Source organism: Cinclus cinclus, chromosome 8, assembly GCF_963662255.1.
Source record: "Cinclus cinclus chromosome 8, bCinCin1.1, whole genome shotgun sequence".
NCBI lineage: Eukaryota > Metazoa > Chordata > Aves > Passeriformes > Cinclidae > Cinclus > Cinclus cinclus.
In genome coordinates, this window is record NC_085053.1 from 29238091 (window position 1) to 29258681 (window position 20591).

Genomic DNA, 20591 nt, shown 5'->3' on the forward strand with positions numbered 1-20591 from the left:
CTCTTTCAGAAAGAAATTCCTGCTGGTGTCCAGCCTGAGCCTCCCCTGGCGCAGTCCCACGTCCTGTAGAGTGTGACAGCACAAAGTAAAGCTCTTCTCAGAAAACATGGGAAATACTCTTCCCTTGAGAAGCTTTTGTTTCCAAGGCTGATTTTCTGATCAGCTTTTACCTTCTCACCTGCTCAGTGCTGAGCTCTTCCACAGAATCACAGCAGAGCCTGAGCTGGATCCCACAGGGATCACCTTGAGTGAAGAACCCATCCAGGGCTTGAATCCATAACTTTGTTACCATCAGCACTGGGTTTTAACCAACGAATTCACTTCTTGCAGGATGAATGAGTGGGGCTGCTCACCAAAGCAGGAGATAAATGCCCTGGGAGTCCAGCTGGGTCCCTGACAGTGCAGTGGGAGGAGTAGAGGGGTCTCACCAAGCTTAAACCAAGTCCTCTCCTGGCCCTAAAGCACCTTCCTGAGCAGTGACAGAGTAGGATGAAGTCCCAGCCAGTTGTGCAGGACTCTGCTGCTCTTTTGCTTTGGATTCATGGAAGTTTTTCAGTGCCAGAAGCATTGAACAGCTTCAGAGTCAGAAGTGAAGCCTGCTGGGGAGAATGAGACCTTCAGTGCTATGATGATTTCCAGACCTTCCTTACCTGCTTCAAAATTCTCAGGTTTTGATAGGTTAAAGTGCTTCTTCTCTTCCTGAGTGATTCCAAACATTGCTGGGGAAAAGGGAGAATCTCCGTGGCAGTTCCAGTGTCTGGGAGGGATGGAGAACTTAAAACCCACAAATATGCCAAGAACAGAAGGGTTTTACATAAACATCCTACACTGCAAGCTGTTATATTTAGGTGTAATCTTGGGAGTTCCCTAAAATCTGTACTAGAAGAAGTTCTGGATTAAATACTTGTGCTTGTGGCAGGGTTTGAAGGTCTCATGCTGGATTAGTGGCACAGTTTTGAGATTTTTCTTAGCTCTTTGTAGCCCTGCAAAATAACTGAGTGAGATCAGACTGGAGGAGGGACCTGACAAACCTGTGGAAATTGCTTTGCCAGTTGTTTAAAACACAGGGATTTTTTTTTTCTTTAATGTGGTGCCTAATCTTGATTATCTTATGTCCAGAAAGATTTAAATGGAGACTATCCCAAAAATGCAGTACTGAGCTGTCAAGTGGTAAAACTTCACGTGAAACAAGATCAGGATATTTGCTCTGGGAAGCAGATGAAGGACTGGAGTAGAATTTTGGAAGTGGGGACTGCAGCACATGTGTGGGGATGTGTTTGAGAGGAATGTGACTAAAAGCAGAGCACTTCACATACTGCACTGCAGTTTTTCCTCTGGAGGTCATTCCACACAGGGAATTTGGGTTCCATGGGTCACATCTCAGAAAAGATCTCAACCCTCACCCTGCATCATCATTTCTCTTTTTTAAAAAAGGAAGAAGCTGTCTGGTTTTGGAGATTTTGCGTGATGAAAGTTGACTTTTGAGTTTGTTCTGAAAATCACTCCAGACAGCTGCATTTTTATTGGGAAGTTCCTCTTTTGCACTTGGGATTCTCCAGATGTTTGTTCTCTGGAAATGAAAACGCTCATTTTCGTTTTCCTCTGGGATATCTAACCTAAACAGGGATGCTTAATTTAATTAAATTAATTTAACAGGGATACTCTTCTTTGGCCCATCATCTTTTCTTAAGGGAAAACAGCTTCTCTAATCTCACAAAAAGCAGTAATTCAGAAATTATTGAGGCTTTGGGAACAAGGGCGTTAAGCACCAAATGGCACACAGAGATCAGAGGAGGGGGCTGATGCTGTGACTTCTGTGTTTTGAGACTAGAAGGGGAGGAATTCGCGTGCAACCTGAGTTTAGGAGAAAACTGCTGGTAAATGCTCTGGGTTAGGTAGAAAAATCGGTGTTCCCTGCCCTCCCTCAGAGTGTCCTGCAGGAGTTGTGCACTGAGGGGTGGGAGAGGGGGAGAGCAGCGTGGTCGTCCCTGCCACGAGGACACCACGCCAGGGACCCTCCAGTGCAGGGACCTGCGCAGGGACCCTCAGCACGCAGCACGTCCAGCTCACCACCCTGACACACGGCTGTGGTGTTTGCAGAGAGCCCCACAGTGATGCTGTCTGCAGGCAGCTTCTCCTCCCCCTACGAGCACCTGAGCCAGCCCGAGACCAAGCGGATGGTGGAGCACTACACGGCGTACCTGAGCGACAACACGCGGCTCATCGCCAACCCCGGCCTCAAGGTGAGCCCCAGCACCCCCAGGGCTTCCTGCAGGACCCCCAGAACCCCTGCCCTTTGCACTGGGAGGTGGTGGGTTTTTATATATATTTTTTTTTTTTTTTTTGCATGTGCAAGGCTGTATTTTTTTGTTTATTTGTTTTATTTCTATTAACAGTCTCACGAACTGTGAGTTCTACAGCACTTCAGGCTGACAGATTAGAAATGGAGCCGTGCTTCTTTTTCTACAAGGTTTTTAAAGATAAATTGGCAGATTAAGAAATGCCACTTCAATTATTCTTACTTTTTAACCTAATAACTAAGCACCTGTGGCTCTCAATGCAGACCTTTTATTCAGTTACACGATACTACTCAAACCTATGAAGAAGGAGGTGAGGAAGGACTATCCTTGCCTTCAAATCTCCATCTTGCTTTATATATTTTACTATAAAACCTTAAACTTTTTTTTCACTATGTGATATTACACACTTTTATTTGAACTACACATTTATAATTCCAGTTTAATTATTCAATTTTGGAAGCTTTTTCCATGGCCTCAGGTTAAGTGCAGTGTTTTTTGGGGTGTCAGTGCCTGTCATCAGAGAAAGTCTGAAATTTTCAGTGGCCAGGGTTCCAACAGGGAGGGACCTTAAAGCCCATCTCATCCACCCCTGCCATGGCCAGGACACTTTCCACTGTCCCAGGGTGCTCCTGGTGCCTTTTTGCTTTTCTATTTTTCCTACATCTGTAATCCTGCAATCCTTTAATGTAGAACTCTAAACTCCATATCCAGTGCCAGCTGCTGCTCTCCCATTTTGGTCAGACACAACAATTCCTCTCCAGAGGAATCAAGGACCCCTCGCTGTCTCAGGCCATGAGAAATTTAAATAAAAGTGAGCTGGGGGGAGCAAACTCGGGGTAAATGACTTCATTACCTGGAGCTGTAACTGGGAGATGAACCCCAATATGCAAATGGACCAAACTTATCCAAGTGTGAAACTCGTGACCCTTTGTGCATTTTGGGTGTAGGCCCTGGGGGAGGCTTTGGCTGCCCAAAATGGACGTGAAGGCCCTTCAAGAAATAGAACCACTTTTTATTCTCTTAATTCTGTCTGGCCTCTGTTTTTAGGTGAGCCCCTAAAAAAGGCATCACTCCAACCTGGCCTTGGACACTTGCAGGGATCCAGGGGCAGCCACGGCTTCTTTGGACAACCTCATTCTCCCAGCCAGGAATCCCTTCCCAACATCTGATCAAAGAGTGGAGAGAGGAGGAGGGGCAGAACTTAGTTGAAACAAACACTAGAAAACTTAAAATTCTTAGCAGAAACACCTTTTTGCTCTTAGGCATACAAATGAGAAATCTCTATTCTCTGTGCAAGCAGCGCATTATTTGTATTTACTCCAAGTTTAAAAAAAACAAACCAAACCAAAAAAAAAAAAAAAAAAGAGCCCTGAAATCCACAGAGATAACACCAACAATATTTCATGGTAATAATCTACTTGGAATATCTGGTGTGAGAAGCCTTGAACCAAGTAATGGAGCCGAGATGATCCCCGATGGCTCTCGGAAGGGGGAAGCTTTTATTATCTTGCCATGCAAGTGCTGCAGGAACCCTGCCAGCTCTGCCTTTGTTTTGCAGTTCTCTGTCAGGAATGAAGTAATGGCAACCAGTCACGGCACGGATGAATGGATGACCCAGATGGAGATCAGTGGCCTCAACAGTTACATTGTCAGGCGTTACATAGCAACCCCCAATGGGGTGCTCCGCATCTACCCCGGCTCCCTCATGGACAAAGCATTTGATCCCACCAGGAGACAATGGTGGGTTTTTAGGGTCCCTGCAGCAAAGCTTTGAATCATCTCCGAGGACAAGAAGGGAAATATTTAGAGTTGGTTTTGGTTTTAGAGTTGGTTTCAGGGTTTTTGGTGGTTTTTTTTTGTTTTGTTTTGTTATTTTTGTTGTGGTTTGGTTTTTTTTGTTGTTTGTTTGTTTGGTTGGTTTGGTTTGGGTTTTTTTTGTTTGTTCTTTTTTGTTGTTGTTTTGTTTTTATATTTAGTTTAAAGTGTTTTCGTCAGCTTTTTTTCAGAGCTTTAAGTGCAGTCAGTTCGAACACTTGTTGATTCACATTTCAGGTCTTTTTATTTGGTGGGTAGTTGGTGTTTCATAGCCCAGCTATGGCAGATGGGGACATAAATATTCCGAAAATGAGCATCCCCTTCAGGGATTAGCTAACTCAGGAGTATTTGAGCTCCTTGGGCCCTTTTTGGTTGTTCTTGTTTGTTTACTGTGGGTTTCCTCACTGCTTTCAAGGAGGGATTGTTGGTGCAGCAGCATCTGATTTGGGCAGAGAGCTGGGGACATCCCAGATGGGAGCAGGCTCTGAGTGTGCTCCAAAGGCTGGGATGTGTGGGAAGGAGCCAGCCAGGTGCTGCCACCCTGGGAAAGGCACAGATCCATCCCCCTGGCTCTGCAGTGCTCCTGGCAGCTCCCCTGCCCCGTGTTTTCCCTGGAATTTGTAGTGTTAGGGGAAGAAGGTACAAGTAAAACACAGGGAATAAAGCAGAAATGGGATAAGCTGCTCATGGGTAAGGAGAAGCAAAGTGATCACTTTTTCTTACAGAGAAGTGTTTGCAAAAGTTTTATCACTTTTTTTGTGACAGTTTTATCAACTGTCCTGTGACTCTGGCTTATTTTATGCTGATGGAAGTTTTAAGAGGTTGTAATTCATAATCCCTGTCTGCTATTTCTAAATTTTCTTGCCTCAGTTCTGTCTTTTCTCCTCAGTTTGCAGTGTAATCATTTTGGCAGAGTTTGCTTTCAGTTTGAGACTCTGCTGGCACCAAGTCCTGCCTTGTTCTGGGGTAAAATGTCTGAAATTACGTTAAATGTGTTCTGTGCAGAAATAAACTGAGCTTTTTTAATGCAGCTGGGTGTACTGGGGGACCATTTATTGAGCCAGTCTGATTAGTTTGGAGTCCCAGTTGTGTTCAAGTACTCGTTTGATATTAAAAACCAACATTTTGGTGCCTGTTGTTCACAGTGTGCAGAATTCAGTGTTATTTTGGGGAAGTCAAGGATTCTGTTTTGAACTTACAAACTTTGGCATTAATTCTGAGCATTTCTTTTGGTTTCCCTCAGGTACCTGCATGCAGTGGCCAATCCAGGACTTATCACCTTTACTGGGCCCTACCTGGATGTGGGAGGGGCTGGATATGTGGTGACCATCAGCCACACTGTCCATTCCTCCAGGTGAGGGGCTCTGGGGCTTTGGGGCAGGCAAGGAGACTCAGAATGATCAGAGCTGGGTGACTCTGTGTGCTCAAGAGCTGAAAACCAAAGCTGGTCTTAAAGTGCTGGCGGTGAAATGTCATCTGACCTTGTGGAAATGGGGCATTGAAACGCTGGGAGAAATCCATTTTATAGGAATATGTGCATTTTGTGGGTTTACGGGTAGAGGAATAAATTTTAAAAAAGGGTTGATTGGTGGGAATGTGCTCCTGGATGGACACGAGGTGGGATGTCCAAGGAATTGGGAAGAGGAGAGGGATTGCTCTCCTGAGGCAGTTTGGGAAGAGTTCCTTCCCTCTCTGCTTGAAGTTAAATCCTTTTCCATCACCACTGCCAAGCTCCACGTTTCCTGAAGTTCCCCACACCTCCACTTGTGGAGTTTTAAGGGGCAGGGAGGTGTTTGGAAAGGAACTGGAAGCTGATCCAAGGGCTGAGAGGCCAGGCCACAAAGGGGCTTAAGGACAGAGCTGTCCTTACTCCAGAAATTGGGGAGCTCCTCTCCTGGGCTGCTTAAATCCAGCACTTCTGCCCTTCCAGGACTGAGGCAAAGCCTGTGAATGTCCAGGAGCCCTTCCAGGATTGCTGGGAACATTTTGGAGCGGGAACAGCAGGGCCAGGAGTTGGACTGGATGATCCCTGTGCGTCCCTTCCAGCTCAGGACATTCCATGATTCTGTGAAATGACTTTTTCCTGGAGGACCAGACTGTTACTGTTCCAGCTCCCTCCTGGCCAGGAGCCTGAGGCCAGGACTTGGGATGCAGGATGCTTAAAGGAGCCCAGTTTCTAAAACATGGACCAAACCTTGCTGTCACAAGCTCTCCCACATGCCCAAAATAGCACTTACCTATCCTGGTTTTTACATGGAGTCTCCTCCTAGCTCCCTGCCCAGTACAAAGGTAACTTCCAGTGCTGTACTGGGAAACAGGGATCCCAAAGCCAGCAGGGAACAGGATGTAGTTCCTCCACTCTTCCCAGAGATTCCCCTGCCTCGTGTGGGATTTCCCACCACAGCACCTCTGCTGTGTGTTTTGGCAGGAGCATTTCCAGCCCCAGCCCCTGCATGGTGCTTCTCCCAGAGGAATTTACTCTGGGGAAACAAGCAGTTCTGTAAGGAGAGAAGTGCAATTAATCAAAAATCTGATTTTTATCTAGCAAGGGATGGTTTACTCAGCTCTAAGAACTTAAAGCTCCTGTGGGTTATTAGAACATGATTAAAGAACAGTTAAACAAAGTTGGGCAGATGTGAGTGTGATTCCTGGGTAAATATGACCTCTGAATCTCATAGTCACATGTGGTAATAATCCCCAAAGAGGCCTGAGCTCAAAATCCAGAGGGGTGGGGAGGAATCTGTGGAGTTAACAGGAATTCTGGCATTAAGGACTGCTGGGAGGGTTTAAATACCCACATCAGGGCAGCCAGAGCTGACACCTCTCATTCCCATTTTATGTATACCTTACTTCTTTTTATGGAGGCTGGGAAGAGAAGATTTATGCCTGATGTGGTTTAATGCAGTTGGCATCAGCAAAGCAGGAGGATTTAATGCTTAGAAATGAAGCTAAAATATTTACAACATTCTAATGGCTTTATGTCTGTTAGGACACAGCAGAACTTCAGAGCTTGTTGCCTTGTCACACATGAAATGTGTCTGTGCTGCTTCACTGCCATCATTCCATTCCCCCTCCAGGAAATGTGAACAATAAATTAAATGCAGGTTTTAAAAATCTATATTTATCTGTCTACAAATGAGATTTGACTGCATCTCCACTGCACCTCTTTCAAAAGCAAACAAACCTCAGCCCAATAAACAGAGCTGGGTTTCCATGGAGCAGGGGTGGCCAGAGCTCTGTTTGTGCAGTCCAGCTGGGCCTTGCTGGACTTTTTTTTTTTTTTCCTAAACGTTTTTATTCCTGCCTTTGGAGATAAAATAGAGAAAAAAAGTGAATTTTGAAGAGCAGCAAGTCAGAGGTGTAAGGTCCACGTGGGTGCAAATCCCACATCCCTGAGCTCTGATCCTTTTGTGTCCTGCAGGGGTGAGAGGGGTCTGGTCTGGCTGTGCCTTTCCAGTGCTGCTGGGAGCAAACTGGGAGAACTGGGGTGCAAAATGTAACCTCAGGCTGCTGCCACATCACCACATCACAGGATCCTTGTCATAAATCACATTAAGAAATGTTACTTTCTTCTAATTTTCTGCCTGCCATTCATAATCACTCCGGAGTTTTAGGGATTTAGCTCAAAGTCTTGCACCTTCATATTCATTCCTCCTGCTGGGGGCTGAGCAGGAGGGGTGCAGGTAACTCCTTCCAGCTGGGGGGGATTGCAAAATACAGGCACTGCATCTTCTGTTTGTTTGTGTGGATGGGGAATGTTTAATCCTAATTTCTGTTGCTCAGGATTAAATGTCTGTAGGTAGTGGGGGTGTGTGTAGGGTGGGATCCACTCCTGGGCTGTCTCCTGTGCTGGCTGTGCAAGGGGCAGACTAAAATAGGAATTATTAGTAGTAGAAGTAGTGTTAGTATTAGTATTCCAGCCCTGAATAATAATATTTTAAATTATTGATAATATTGATCATTTTCCCCTTAATATAATATTTATCATTTTTCACTGCAGTGCTCAGATGTCCTCAGGACATTCCGTGGCCGTGATGGGCATCGACTTCACCCTCAGATATTTCTACAAAGTCCTCATGGACCTGCTGCCAGTTTGTAACCAAGATGGGGGGAACAAAATCAGGTAAAAACTGCTCCTGTGACAGGCACAAAATAAAAGATTTTTTTTTTTAATCAGATGTCCCAAAGGTCATTTCCAACTTCATTTCTCCAAAGATTCTGTTACTTTCAGTGTGTGTTCTCTGATTTCCAGTAGAACTTGTGCTTGTCCTTCTCATAAAGATTATGTGGATGCTTTTGTTATTCCAGATCAAGTTGCCATCAGGTAAATAAACAATCTGCAGGATTACAAAAGCAGAAGATAACAGAAATGATTTGATTTTTTGGGTTATATTTAGACTTCCTTGAAATTCTGGGTAAAAACAACATTCCTTATTAAATGAACACACTTCCCAGTTCTTTTGTTTGTTTTAATTTTACCTATTTAGTTCCTGTGAGCGTGTAAGAATGGTACAGGATCTCAGTTATTTGAACTCCAATTACTCAAGTACACTTTTGGGATGTTTTTCTCAGAAATCCATAGCACAGCCTAGGCAGAAGAAGTCTGACTTCATCTGGAGTATCCAATTTCAGTCTCTACCCCTGGGTATCTTAATTGTTCCTTTTTTGAAAAATCCTGTGGGGGAAGGATAAATTCTGGTTTGGATCTGGAGTAACTTGATAACGTGTTTTGGGCATTGCTGTTGGTTCCTTGTTTGTTTTTAAACCTTAAATTTGGGAAGGGAAGTGGTTTTCTGTCCTCCTCCCAGGTTTTTTTCTGGTTTGGGTGTTTTTCTATATATTTTATGGCACATAAAAAAAAAAAAAAAAAATCAGGATTTTTTGGTTTGGCGTTGCTCCCTCCCAATAAAAAATTGCTGCTGATCAGCAAGGTCAGATGTTTTATTCTGTTCCTGCATTCCCCAGATGAGGAATTTTGAGGATATTGTTCAGTGTTGGACCATTCTGATGTAGAAATTGAATCCAAGGTTTTCACTCTTGATTTAAATGCAGGTGCTTGGGGTTTTTAGTGTATCTCTCCTAAGGATTTTCTGTCAGGAAAAAGAGCTAACACCACATCCCTACGTGTATTTCTAATGGAAAGCCCCCAAAAAATCCAAATTGTCCTGCCTCCCTTGTACCCCTAAAGAGCACAGAGGCTTCCCCTGCTCTCTGCTCCCCCCTGGGTACCTGACACATCCCATGGGAATCCCATTGAAAGCTGCTCCAGCCCCGGGAATGGATTCCCGATGTGCCAGGGCTGTGGCTCCACCCTGCTGAGCTTTTGGGAACATCAAGTGGGCTTTTAACCTCTCCCTGTCCCCTCTGTAGCCACCGAGTCCCTGATGTCGGTGCCACCCCGGCCAGGACTCCTGTGCCTTGTCTGTGGCCATGGAAACGGGAGAGAGGAAAAAAGGGATGGATTGAACTCCCTGGATTCTAGACTGGAACACAGACTCAACGTGGGAACAGCTGAAAAGGGAGAGGAAGGCTTGGGAATGCTGGGAGTGGAGCAGGAGTGATTTATCCCCTACTAAAATCAAATTCTGAAGGGGGAGGGCATTAAAGGAGAGTGTGAAATCTCTCTTTAATTAGTCACACAGTAAATTAATAAACCATTAAAGCTTGCCAAGTTCATTAGGCTCTGTTCATTGCTGGCTCTTCCCCAATCAGACAATGCACTGATGGCTTTTCCTTTCTGGTTTTAATCAGCTCTGGCTTCAACTCCTTGATGGCCCCAGCTCTCTCTGGAGCAGTAACAGATGGAAGAGCTTCGGGGAAATACCCAACACATTCTTTAAGGACATTTTGTAGGGAATTTGTTTCATGGCCCTGTTAAATGGAAACCTTTGAAAGCCCTCTGGGACAATGTTTTATTTCACCCAGTTCCCCTGAAGCCCAAGGAGGTCTAACAGGAGGCTCTCGCTGTGTTTTGGGGGGCAGGTGCTTCATCATGGAGGACAGGGGGTACCTGGTGGCACATCCAACCCTCATCGACCCCAAGGGCCACGCGCCCGTGGAGCAGCAGCACATCACACACAAGGTCTGCCTGCTTTCCCTTGCCTTATCCCATAGCTCTCATTCCTGAGCTGCTCTTTGGGTCTGATTCCAAAGGCATCAAATCCTGCCTTTCCCCCTCAGGAGCCTCTGGTAGCAAACGACATCCTGAACCACCCCAACTTTGTCAAGAAAAACCTCTGCAACAGCTTCAGCGACAGAACCGTGCAGCGCTTCTATAAATTCAACACCAGCTTGGTGGTGAGCCTGCTTTTCTACCTGATTTTGCTTTTGAGTGTGCTTTGGTTGGGTTGGGTTTGGTTTTTTCTGGTGGAAACACAATTCCCTGCCAGGCTCAGTGGCTGGGGCTGGGAGCCAGCCTTCCGTGAGGATTGGCCTCTGTTTGCCTACTCCAGACACAAACCAGGCTGCCCAGACAGAGTCCCCTGACATCCAGGGTTATGGATGGGAGCCCTGGCCAAGTGTGGCTGCTGTCTGCAGGGTCTCAGCCAGCATCAGGGGAAGAAGGACAGTTTGCTGTCGCTGGGTGAGGATTTTCCTGCTATAGTTGGGATGTGTTGCTTTGGATCTGAGCTGACCTCTGGCTCCAGCTCTGACCAGTGTCACATCCTCCTGTGAGGTCTCTCATAACTTATCCTTAGGTGTCCAAATAAATCTATTTACTGGTGAGCATTCCCGGGCTGTCATTTGTGAGACTGGAATGTCTGGGGTCCTGCACACTCTGTGCTCTCCATGGGTCCTGTGTGAGCTTCCTCTTGTGAGGAGTCTAAACCAGGGGCTCTCATCCCTCACAGAGCCACAGATCCATCCTGGCAAAGTCCCTCCACAGTGCTTCCAAAGCTGTTACACTGTAGGAGAAGATTTGAAAATATTTGCAAATTGTCTCAGAATACATTGATTTTTGTCAGGTTGGCTTTAAACATTTTCCCCACACTTGAAATTCCAAGTGGGAAGTGTGGTATTGGGAAGGAAGTTGTGTAGGAGGGAGCAGAAACTTGTAGAAATGAATCAGGAAGGAGTCTGCAGGAGCTGGGCAGTGCTGTGGTGGTTTTCTTCTAGAGCTTAGGAAGTTTCCAGGATATGGTGGTAGCTCCCATCAGAGCCTCCGGGGATGTCACTGGGGGCTGGCACAGTGGGGACAGGTCAGCGAGTGCTGGGAAGGAGTGAAACGTCACCTCTGCTGCCACATCTCATTTTCACAAGCTAAGCCAATTCCTTTTTATCTTCAGCAAAGTCTTTTCACCCAGAAATATCTGGAAAGCAAAACTCAGCCACCCTTTAATCAGCTTCTGTTTTGTGAGGGTGGCAATCCTTCATAAAAACTTGTGAAAGGAGCCGCCACCTCTGGAAGCCGTGGCAGAACTCGTGTCCTCACAGCTCTGTAGGATCCTTTGGGAAGGGCAGAGTCTTCAGCTCCCTAAACCAACATTTTTACCCCACGGACACCTTGTTTTTGCCCAGGGTGACCTGACCAACCTCGTGCATGGCAGTCACTGCTCCAAGTACAGGCTGACGAGGATCCCGGGCACCAACGCCTTCGTGGGCATCGTCAACGAGACCTGTGACTCGCTGGCCTTCTGTGCCTGCAGCATGGTGGACAGGCTGTGCCTCAACTGCCACAGGTGACAGCACTGGGGGTGGGCTGGGACACTCCTGCCCTCTTCCCTGCTTTGAGGTTTGTAAGAACACAGTGAGTTCAGCAGTTAATTCAGTGCAAAATCAGGGAAAGGGAGAGTTGCTCTGCCTGTGCTCCCTGTGAGAGGTGCCAGGACTTGGGGTATCTCTGCCAGGTTATCAGGGAGTTTAACCCAGGGGAGGTTGGGTAGATAATGCTGGAAGACACTGAGAGATTCAGTGGCTCAAGAGCAGTTACCTGCAAGTGAGCCCCTTTCTTCTGGCATAGAAATTCCCATGATTTCACCATGGACTGGGGGGATCCAGTTTTCACTGGGGAGATCCAGGAGCTTTTGCCCACACCATCCTGAGGTGTTTGTGGCACTGCCAGTAAGGATCCTTCCATCCAAATCTGAGGCACTGCCTGCTTTTGGAGTTCCAGGGGTGGGTTACCCTCAGTTCTGGTGCAGGACAGAGCAATCCCTGCTCCTGGGAAAGGAGCAGAGTCACTGGACAGCTTTTTCCCTGGGAACTGCTGCTCCAGAGCTGCAGCACTGTGGGGTTAAAATCCCAGTGGTGTCTGATGGGTTTCCCCCGTGTTTTCTGCCCTGCAGGATGGAACAGAACGAGTGTGAGTGTCCCTGTGAGTGCCCACTGGAGGTGAACGAGTGCACTGGGAACCTGACCAACGCCGAGAGCAGGTGAGAGCCAGGACACTGCAGGAACAAATCCCATTTGTCCTGCTGAGACCCAACAGGCAGAATTTTTAGTATATTTAAGATGCAATAGGTAAAGATTGTCTTAATTGCTTGTGCTTTGAGTGCTCTTGTGACAAACACAAGGCTTTTCTTTGCTCCAATGCAGGAATCCAAGCTGTGAGGTGCATCAGGAGCCAATGACTTTCACAGCCATTGATCCCAGCCTGCAGGATGCACTCCCACAATGCATCAACACCCAGTGCAACCAGAGGACAGAGAGTGGGTAAGGTGGCCTTCCCCACCCCTGGGAATACTCTCTTGTGGAAATAATCCAGTGCAAATAGCTCTGCTTTAAGTGTTTTAAAGAAAAAAGTTGAGGGGAAAAAAAGCGTGATGCCAAAATGAGTTTCTGGTCCTGGCATTGAGGGCTCAGTTTTGCTCATTATGAGCAGTCTCCAGAGACCTGAGATGTGTAAAACACACTGTGCTCTGACCAGACTGCCCAAAGGCTGCAGAGAAAGGCTGGAACTGCAGCCAGGCTTCACCACACTGAGAAATGTCTTACTGGAGGAGCAACAAGTAGGATTCTCCTTTTGCTTAGGCTGAGTGGTGCAGGAAGATATCAAAGCAGACAGGGCTGGAAAAGGGATGCTGGAAATGCAGCTTCCCTCTGTAACTTCCCTTGTTGTACTTGAGCACTTGATGGAATTTTTTCTTGCTAAACTCCCATACTTGAGGGTTTGCAGATGGTTTTGGTCTCCCTCTGTCTCATGGCTCTAAACCAGACTGAGCTTTGCAAAGGAGAGGTGCTCAGCTGGAAAGAAACCATGTCTTACTTGGATGTTCCCATGCAGGGATTGCTTTGGAGTGCTGGACTGTGAGTGGTGCATGGTGGACAGCGATGGGAAGACACACCTGGACAAGTCCTACTGTGCCCCTCAGAAGGAATGCTTTGGTGGCATTGTGGGAGCCAAGAGTCCCTATGTGGATGACCTGGGAGCAATAGGTAACTCTGCCTTTCTGAGAAGGTGCTGCCTTCAGCTGTTTGTGTTCCAGAAAGTACAGCAGGTTCTGCACATAACACTTACCTCTTAGGCCCGTGCTAAATCAGCATAAAGAGTGGGAAGGGAAGTGGTTTCTGTCATCCTCCCAGTTCTTTTTCTGGTTTGGGTATTTTTCTATATATTTTACGGCACATAAAAAAACCAAATCAGGATTTTTGGTTTGGCATTGCGTCCTCCCAGTAAAACACTGCTGCTGATCAGCAGGGTGAGATGCTGAGGCATCAAAGGCAGCTGAGCCATGATGAATATCACTTTTTGGAAAATCCTGATGTGGAGCTGAGTGTAACTCAGCATTCTTGTCTTTAAGACAGGAATTCCTGTCTTTAAGATGCATTCTCTCTGAATTCCTCCTGCTATTCCAATTGAGCACTGTCAAGCCCCCAGAAATCCCTGCGGAGCTTCTCCACGTTCCATGTTGTCAGTTTAACCCCTCGTGTAGAGCATTTAGATTTTATTCTCCCTCTGCTTTGTCCCTGTTGCTTTAGGAGATGAGGTGATCACCCTGAACATGATCAAGAGTGCCCCCGTGGGCCCCGTGGCTGGAGGCATCATGGGCTGCATCATGGTGTTGGTGCTGGCCGTGTACGCGTACCGGCACCAGATCCACCGCCGCAGCCACCAGCACATGTCCCCGCTGGCAGCACAGGGTGAGCTCCACTCAGACACGGAGTGACAGGGTGGGGATGGAAAAAAAAAACCCAGCAGCACAACAAAACCCAAAGGAAAAGCAGTCTCAAAGCTTTCCCGCTGGTTTTGTTGCAGTGTTTCCCCGGTTTTAGTCGGTGTTGGAGCTGTAGGGAGCCGGGCTGGCACAGGGGCTGTGTCTTGCTGCCCTCTCCTGGGTACAGCCAGAGCTGCTGCTGCTCCTGATGCTGCTGCTGCCACCCAGGGAGCCTGCCCAGACCCAAAGGGAGATAAGCTGAGCTTTTCCAGAGCTCAGACACTAATCCCATCTTTCTGCAGCTCGGCCCAGCAGATCCCTCATGTGTTTATTTTGTGCAGCTGCTGGGAGTGACAGACTTTTCACCCCCTTTTGCCTTGGGTTTGGGATGTGTCTTTTTTCACTTGTGTTTCCTGGTTCTGGTCCATGTGATATTCATGGAATGTCTGTGCATAGGGAGATGAAACCACTGAAATCTGACAGGCAAAATTGGGCTGGGAGAAGGGATACTGGTACAAAGATAAAGATCCAGAGGTGAGAACATCTCCCTGGAAGTGTTCCAAGCCAGAGCTTGGAACAGCTTGGACAGAGCTTGGAGCAGCCTGGGATATAGTGGGGGGTGTCCCTGCCTGTGGCAGGAGGTGGAAAAAGATGAGCTTTAAGGCCCTTTCCAACCCAAACCATTCTGGGAATTTAAGTGTGATCAGAGCTAATTACTTCTATATTTGATCATCCCCCAGCTGTGTTGTAAATCAGTTCCTTCAGAACTTTAAAGTCAGTCCCTCTCAGGGGGAGGTGAGATGAGGCATTTTCCTGCTATCCCAGCCCCATCCCTGTTGGAAGAAGAGCACCCCCAGCTCAGACCAGTAACACAGAGTGCTTCCACTCTTGTTACTGGGGTGACAGCTGGCAGTAAGATGATGCAGAACTTTCCTCTCACCAGTTGTATTTTCTGTTTGTAGAAATGTCAGTGCGCATGTCCAACCTGGAAAACGACAGGGACGAGAGGGATGATGACAGCCATGAAGACAGAGGAATCAGTAAGTACCAAAAAAACTGTGAAAAACTGTGAGATTGAATCAGCCATTTGTTTTTGAACACCCTAGATTTGAATATGTGAGGAAGCCCTGTGCTGATCAGCAGTAGAAAATGACAGAGCAATGTTTTCATTCAAACATCCAGTGCACCTTTAGTCTCATGCTGAAAAATGACATTTTTCACTCCTAAAAGATAATTCTCCATTAGGTGTGGAGTTTTGTCCCTTACAATCCCTTGACGTGGGCACTTCCAGAAATAGCTCAACTTAAAAATTGCCACTGTGACAGCACAGGGTATGGAATACTCTTCCTCTTTTTCAGCCTTGGAAAGTAGAAGCCAAGTATGGTCAGCAAACATGGCTGTAAATCTTTTTTTGCATTGATTTTGGGTACCTGCAAGTTCTTTGCCATCCAATAAAATAAATAAAAATGTTACTTTGCACGATCCTGCAAGGTGAGCTGGTGCACCCAAACTCCAGGGGAGCTCCAGTGTCAGACTGGATCCCTGACTCTGGGCCCTCACTAGAACAATACTCAAGATTAGAAGCAGTGTCAACACTCAAAGATGGAAAAATAAGCATATTTCAGCTTCATGGCTGGCATCTCCTGCTTCTCCAGTCCCTTTTTGTTTCCTTTGGAGCCAGCTCACGGTGCTGCCAGCGGGGACACGTGCCCCAGGTGAAGGGGTCTGCCTGGATCGTGACCCGTTGCCCATGCAAAGCGCAGCTCCGTGCCCCGTGCGTGGCCGGGCTGTGCCCTTTGAGGCAGGGGTGTTGGAGGCTGTTTCCCTGCGGGTCCCGGGCCCTGCTCTGAGGTGCTTTGTGTCTGTCTCAGTCAGCAACACGCGGTTCATCGCGGCGGTGATCGAGCGCCACGCGCACAGCCCCGAGCGCCGGCGCCGCTACTGGGGCCGCTCCGGCACCGAGAGCGACCACGGTGAGTCCTGGGCACTGGGGAGTGAGTCCTGGGCTCCTCTGGGCACTGGGAACTCAATTTCCTTCTGCAGTGAGTCCTGGGCACTGGGGAGTGAGTCCTGGGCTCCTCTGGGCACTGGGGGCTCCTTTCCTTCTGCAGTGAGTCCTGGGCACTGGGGAGTGAGTCCTGGGCTCCTCTGGGCACTGGGAACTCAATTTCCTTCTGCAGTGAGTCCTGGGCACTGGGGAGTGAGTCCTGGGCTCTTCTGGGCACTGGGAACTCAATTTCCTTCTGCAGTGAGTCCTGGGCACTGGGGGCTCCTTTCCTTCAGGTTTGCATCCTGGGCCCATCTGGGGATTGGGGGGCTCATTTTCCTTCAGGAGTGAGTCCTGGACTCCCCTGTGGGGTTGGGGACTCATTTTCCTTCAGAAGTGAATCCTGGGCCTCTCTGGGCTCCCTCTGGGGACTGGGTGGCTTATTTTCTTTCAGGACTGAGTCCTGGGCTCTCATTCCCTGTGGGGTTGGGGGCTCATTTTCCTTCAGAAATGAGTCCTGGGCCTCTTTGGGCATTGTGGGGCTCATTCTCCTTCAGGAGTGAATTCTGAGCCTCTCCGGGCTCCATCTGGGGTTGGGGGCTCATTTTCCTTCAGGAGTGAGTTCCAGGCATGGAGGGGCTTGTTTTCCTTCAGGAGTGAGTTCTGGGCATTGAGGAGCTCATTTTCCTTCAGGAGTGAGTTCTGGGCATTGAGTAGCTCGTTTTCCTTCAGGAGTCTGGCTCCTTGCAGATAAGACAGCCAGAACCAAAGGCAGACAAAAGGCTTTGCTCCTTCTTGCTTTGCTGTTGGACAGTTCTGACTTGGTTTGTTCTGAGGACAGGTCTCACTGGGATGCTGAGCAACCTTCTAAGGGGCAGCTCTGCTCTCTGGGACAGGGACAGGACCCAGGGAATGGCTGGAGATCAGGAAAAGATTCTTCGCCCTGAGGAACTGGAGTGACAGGACAAGGGAAATGGCTTCACATTGAAAGGGAGTAGGGTTAGATTAGAAGGTTAGGAAGGAATTGTTCCCTGGGAGGGTGGGCAGGCACTGACACAGGGTGCCCAGAGCAGCTGTGGCTGCCCCTGGATCCCTGAAAGTGCCTGAGGCCAGGTTGGACACTGGGGTTTGGAGCACCCTGGGACAGTGGAAAGTGTCCCTGCCATGGCAGGGATGGGAAAGGATCATCTTTAATGTCCCTTCCAACCCAAACCATTCTGGGATTCTGTGATCTTCAGCATCTTTAAGCAAATGCTGGGCACCATTAGGCTCAGGGGGGGCTGGGATGTGTCTCCCCTGCCCTGAGACTGAATCTCCTTAAATCTGGAAAGCTGCTAGGAGGGTGTAATGCTGTTGAGTCATGAGGAGGCTTAATTTATTAGGAAATGAAGAGGAGGAGGGCTAGACAAGGCAGTCTGCAAGCTGTCATCTCTGCAAGGCTGGGGACCTTCCAGCAGACCTGGCCCAGCACTAAGACTCTGGTTGCACTAATGGAATTGGGACAGGAAACCCAAAGGCCAAAGCCTTGGAATGTGGGTGAACAGATGTCTCCTAGACAATCTTGCTCTAGGAGGAATTACCCTGGATTTGGGGTGAGATTACCTGTGCTGAGGCAGATTTGCCAGATTAATGCTCCCTTTGCTCCTTTTCTTTCAGTCCCAGCAAATCCTTCCCATCTTTTAGTCATCCTGGGTTAGCAGGGGAGCTGTCTACCTCCATCTGGAATGTGCACTGCTATTTTTAGTTTCTGTAATTCCATCTTCTTCAAAGGGCTGCCCAGGCTTCTTCCCCAGTTCCTCCATGCCAGCTCCAAGCCATGACTCAGAGCATGGGAAATGGGAGCCCTGCAGCTCTGGGGACTCAGCTGCTATTTTTACCCTTTTAGGTGTCTCCAGCTGAAAACCTGACTGAGATGCTCAGGAGCACCAGTGCTTCCTTAGCCTTTAGTCCTTGTTTTTTGAGAAGGTTTTATCTCCAGTTAAAGCAAGATCTTCTTCCTTTTAAATTTCATTTGGTTTTGCATTTGGAAGTGCTGAGGGGGAGTTGTTTGCCTTGCAGCCTGGTCTGAGTTGGAACAGCTGGTTTGGATAAATCTGGGTTATATCTTAGCAGATTTTTTGGGGGTGGTATCTTTATGTTTTGGTTTGAAATCAGTGCCAGCGATTCTGTTGTTACAAACTGTTTAACACGTGGGTGCTGTTACTGTTTGGGGTGGCACAAACCACAGGTCCCCAAAGCTTTGAACCAAAGGTGATGGAAGGAAAAGGGATCCAGTATGGTCTTAGAGGAGAGGATGGGTTTGTTGGGTTTTTGTTCTGTTAATTAAGAAAATTGTGTCGATTCCCTGACGGGTGCCCATCCAGCCCTGGGAATTCTGAGTGGCAGGGAAAGGGGTCTGTTACAGACTTAGAGGAGAGGATGAGTTTTTTGGCGTTTGTTCTGTTAATTAAGAAAATTGTTTTGCACCCTCGCTAAGCACTCTGTGATCCCATGAAGGTTCCCAGCCAGCCCTGGGAATTCTGAGTGGCAGGGAAAGGGATCCATTATAGACTTAGAGGAGGGGACGAGTTTGTTTGGGTCAGTTCTAGTGAAAAAACAGTTTTATTCCCTTTCTAAGAACCCTGTGTGGAATCCATGAAGGGTGCCCAGCCAGCCCTGGGAATTCTGAGCATCCAGCCTTGCTGCTCCTCACTGCTGCTGTTTATTGCCAGGCTACAGCACCATGAGCCCTCAGGAGGACAGCGAGAACCCCCCCTGCAATAACGACCCTCTCTCAGCCGGGGTGGACGTGGGGACCCACGACGAGGACCTGGAGCTGGACACGCCCCCGCAGACGGCAGCGCTGCTGAGCCACAAATTCCATCACTACCGGCTGCACCACCCTGCCCTGCACCACAGCCACCACCTGCAGGCCGCTGTCACCGTGCACACCGTGGATGCTGAGTGCTGAGGGCACCGCAGCCACCTCCTGCAGGCTGTGACACGGGGGACACCACAGCCACCTCCTGCAGGCTGTGACACGGGGGACACCACAGCCACCTCCTGCAGGCTTCCACAGCCACCTCCTGCAGGTTGTGGCACTGGGGACACCACAGCCACCTCCTGCAGGCTTCCACAGCCACCTCCTGCAGGTTGTGGCACTGGGGACACCACAGCCACCTCCTGCAGGCTGCTGGCACCGTCCACTGAGGACACCACAGATGCCACTCCAGAGCCACGGGGATTGTGCTGCTCCCCAAGGACAACCTCACAGGCTTCCCCACCAAACTCTGAGGCATCAGAGCTTTGCATTTTTACAAATGTAAGGTTGGCTCTGGCCTGGAAACGTGCTTGATGAATGGACCTGCCAAAACACGGAGACAGAAGGAGCAGGAGGCATGTTAGACCTCCAGGAACAGGGATGGGAGTTTATCCAGCAGCTGGAGTTTGTGTGCTGAGCCAAGAGCAGAGAGAGAGCTTCAAGAACCAGAGATGATTTGGTTTCCTTAACTGGAAGAGCAGGAATCTGCAGCTGGAGAGCCCAGAAGTGCCAGACAGAGCAGGGAAGGCTGCTGGTTTCTCTGCAGGTGGAAGGATCCCTGCGCCCACGTTGCTGTGTGGGACCTGGGACAGTGCATCTCAAGATTTTTAAGTAAAGGATTATTTTTCTACTATTTATTGAACTTGAAACTTTGGGGGGAGGGAGGGGAGAAAACCTGTTAGGGATTCTCAACGAGTACCACGTGCATTCTGTGCTGGGGAAGGGGCTCTTCCCAGGAAAACAGCTGTTCCTTAGGAGCTGACCTTCTTCAGTGCCCCACTCTGCAAAGGGAAAATGAAGAAGCCCTCTCTGCCTCAGTGTTTACATTCGGATTGCTTTCTTTTCCACACTTGTTTCCTGTAAATATTACAGCCTGATTTCTATTCCAGTATGTCTTCCTATTTGCAGAGGAGAAATCCTGTATACTCTTACTAAAATTCGGAGAATTCTGCCCAGAATCTGCCCAGAAACTTCTCCATCTTTATCTCTTCGCTCATCCTTAAAGGATTCCTGTGTGGAAGTAATAAAGAATTTCTTTAGCATTAGTTACCAGATAATCCCATATGGAATCTGTGCCATTCTTCTGTTTCCTTAGACCACAAGTAGGGATAAACCAGTGTTTTGTAAAACTTGGGTTACTGTGGAAGAAACCTTGAAACCATAATGAGAAGCTGCTGCTGTTTGTCTGGAATTTTAACCTTGCTTGGTAATTCAAACAAAGAATAATTAGTGTCTACAACACAGGGCATCATAATTATCAATTAGTTTTCAATCACAGTGTTGTGTTTTAGATTCACGTTTTGTGATTACAATGATATCAAGCCGTTCTTGCACTGTGCATATGATAAACATCCATTTATATGTAGGGTCTTTTT

At 48.0% G+C, this 20591-nt stretch overlaps 1 protein-coding gene across 1 annotated transcript in view; it reads left to right on the forward strand.

Annotated features, from left to right (window-relative positions):
- CACHD1 (cache domain containing 1) overlaps positions 1 to 19146 on the forward strand; it is an 88923-nt gene extending 69777 nt beyond the window's left edge. The window contains exons 14-27 of the mRNA XM_062497363.1: positions 2101 to 2243; positions 3859 to 4040; positions 5359 to 5469; positions 8116 to 8238; positions 10098 to 10197; positions 10296 to 10412; positions 11634 to 11794; positions 12401 to 12487; positions 12651 to 12767; positions 13339 to 13490; positions 14034 to 14195; positions 15172 to 15249; positions 16081 to 16182; positions 18908 to 19146. Coding sequence (XP_062353347.1) covers positions 2101 to 2243; positions 3859 to 4040; positions 5359 to 5469; positions 8116 to 8238; positions 10098 to 10197; positions 10296 to 10412; positions 11634 to 11794; positions 12401 to 12487; positions 12651 to 12767; positions 13339 to 13490; positions 14034 to 14195; positions 15172 to 15249; positions 16081 to 16182; positions 18908 to 19146 — 1874 coding nt within the window. The remainder of the gene's footprint in view (positions 1 to 2100; positions 2244 to 3858; positions 4041 to 5358; positions 5470 to 8115; positions 8239 to 10097; positions 10198 to 10295; positions 10413 to 11633; positions 11795 to 12400; positions 12488 to 12650; positions 12768 to 13338; positions 13491 to 14033; positions 14196 to 15171; positions 15250 to 16080; positions 16183 to 18907) is intronic.
- The last annotated feature ends 1445 nt before the right edge of the window (positions 19147 to 20591 follow it).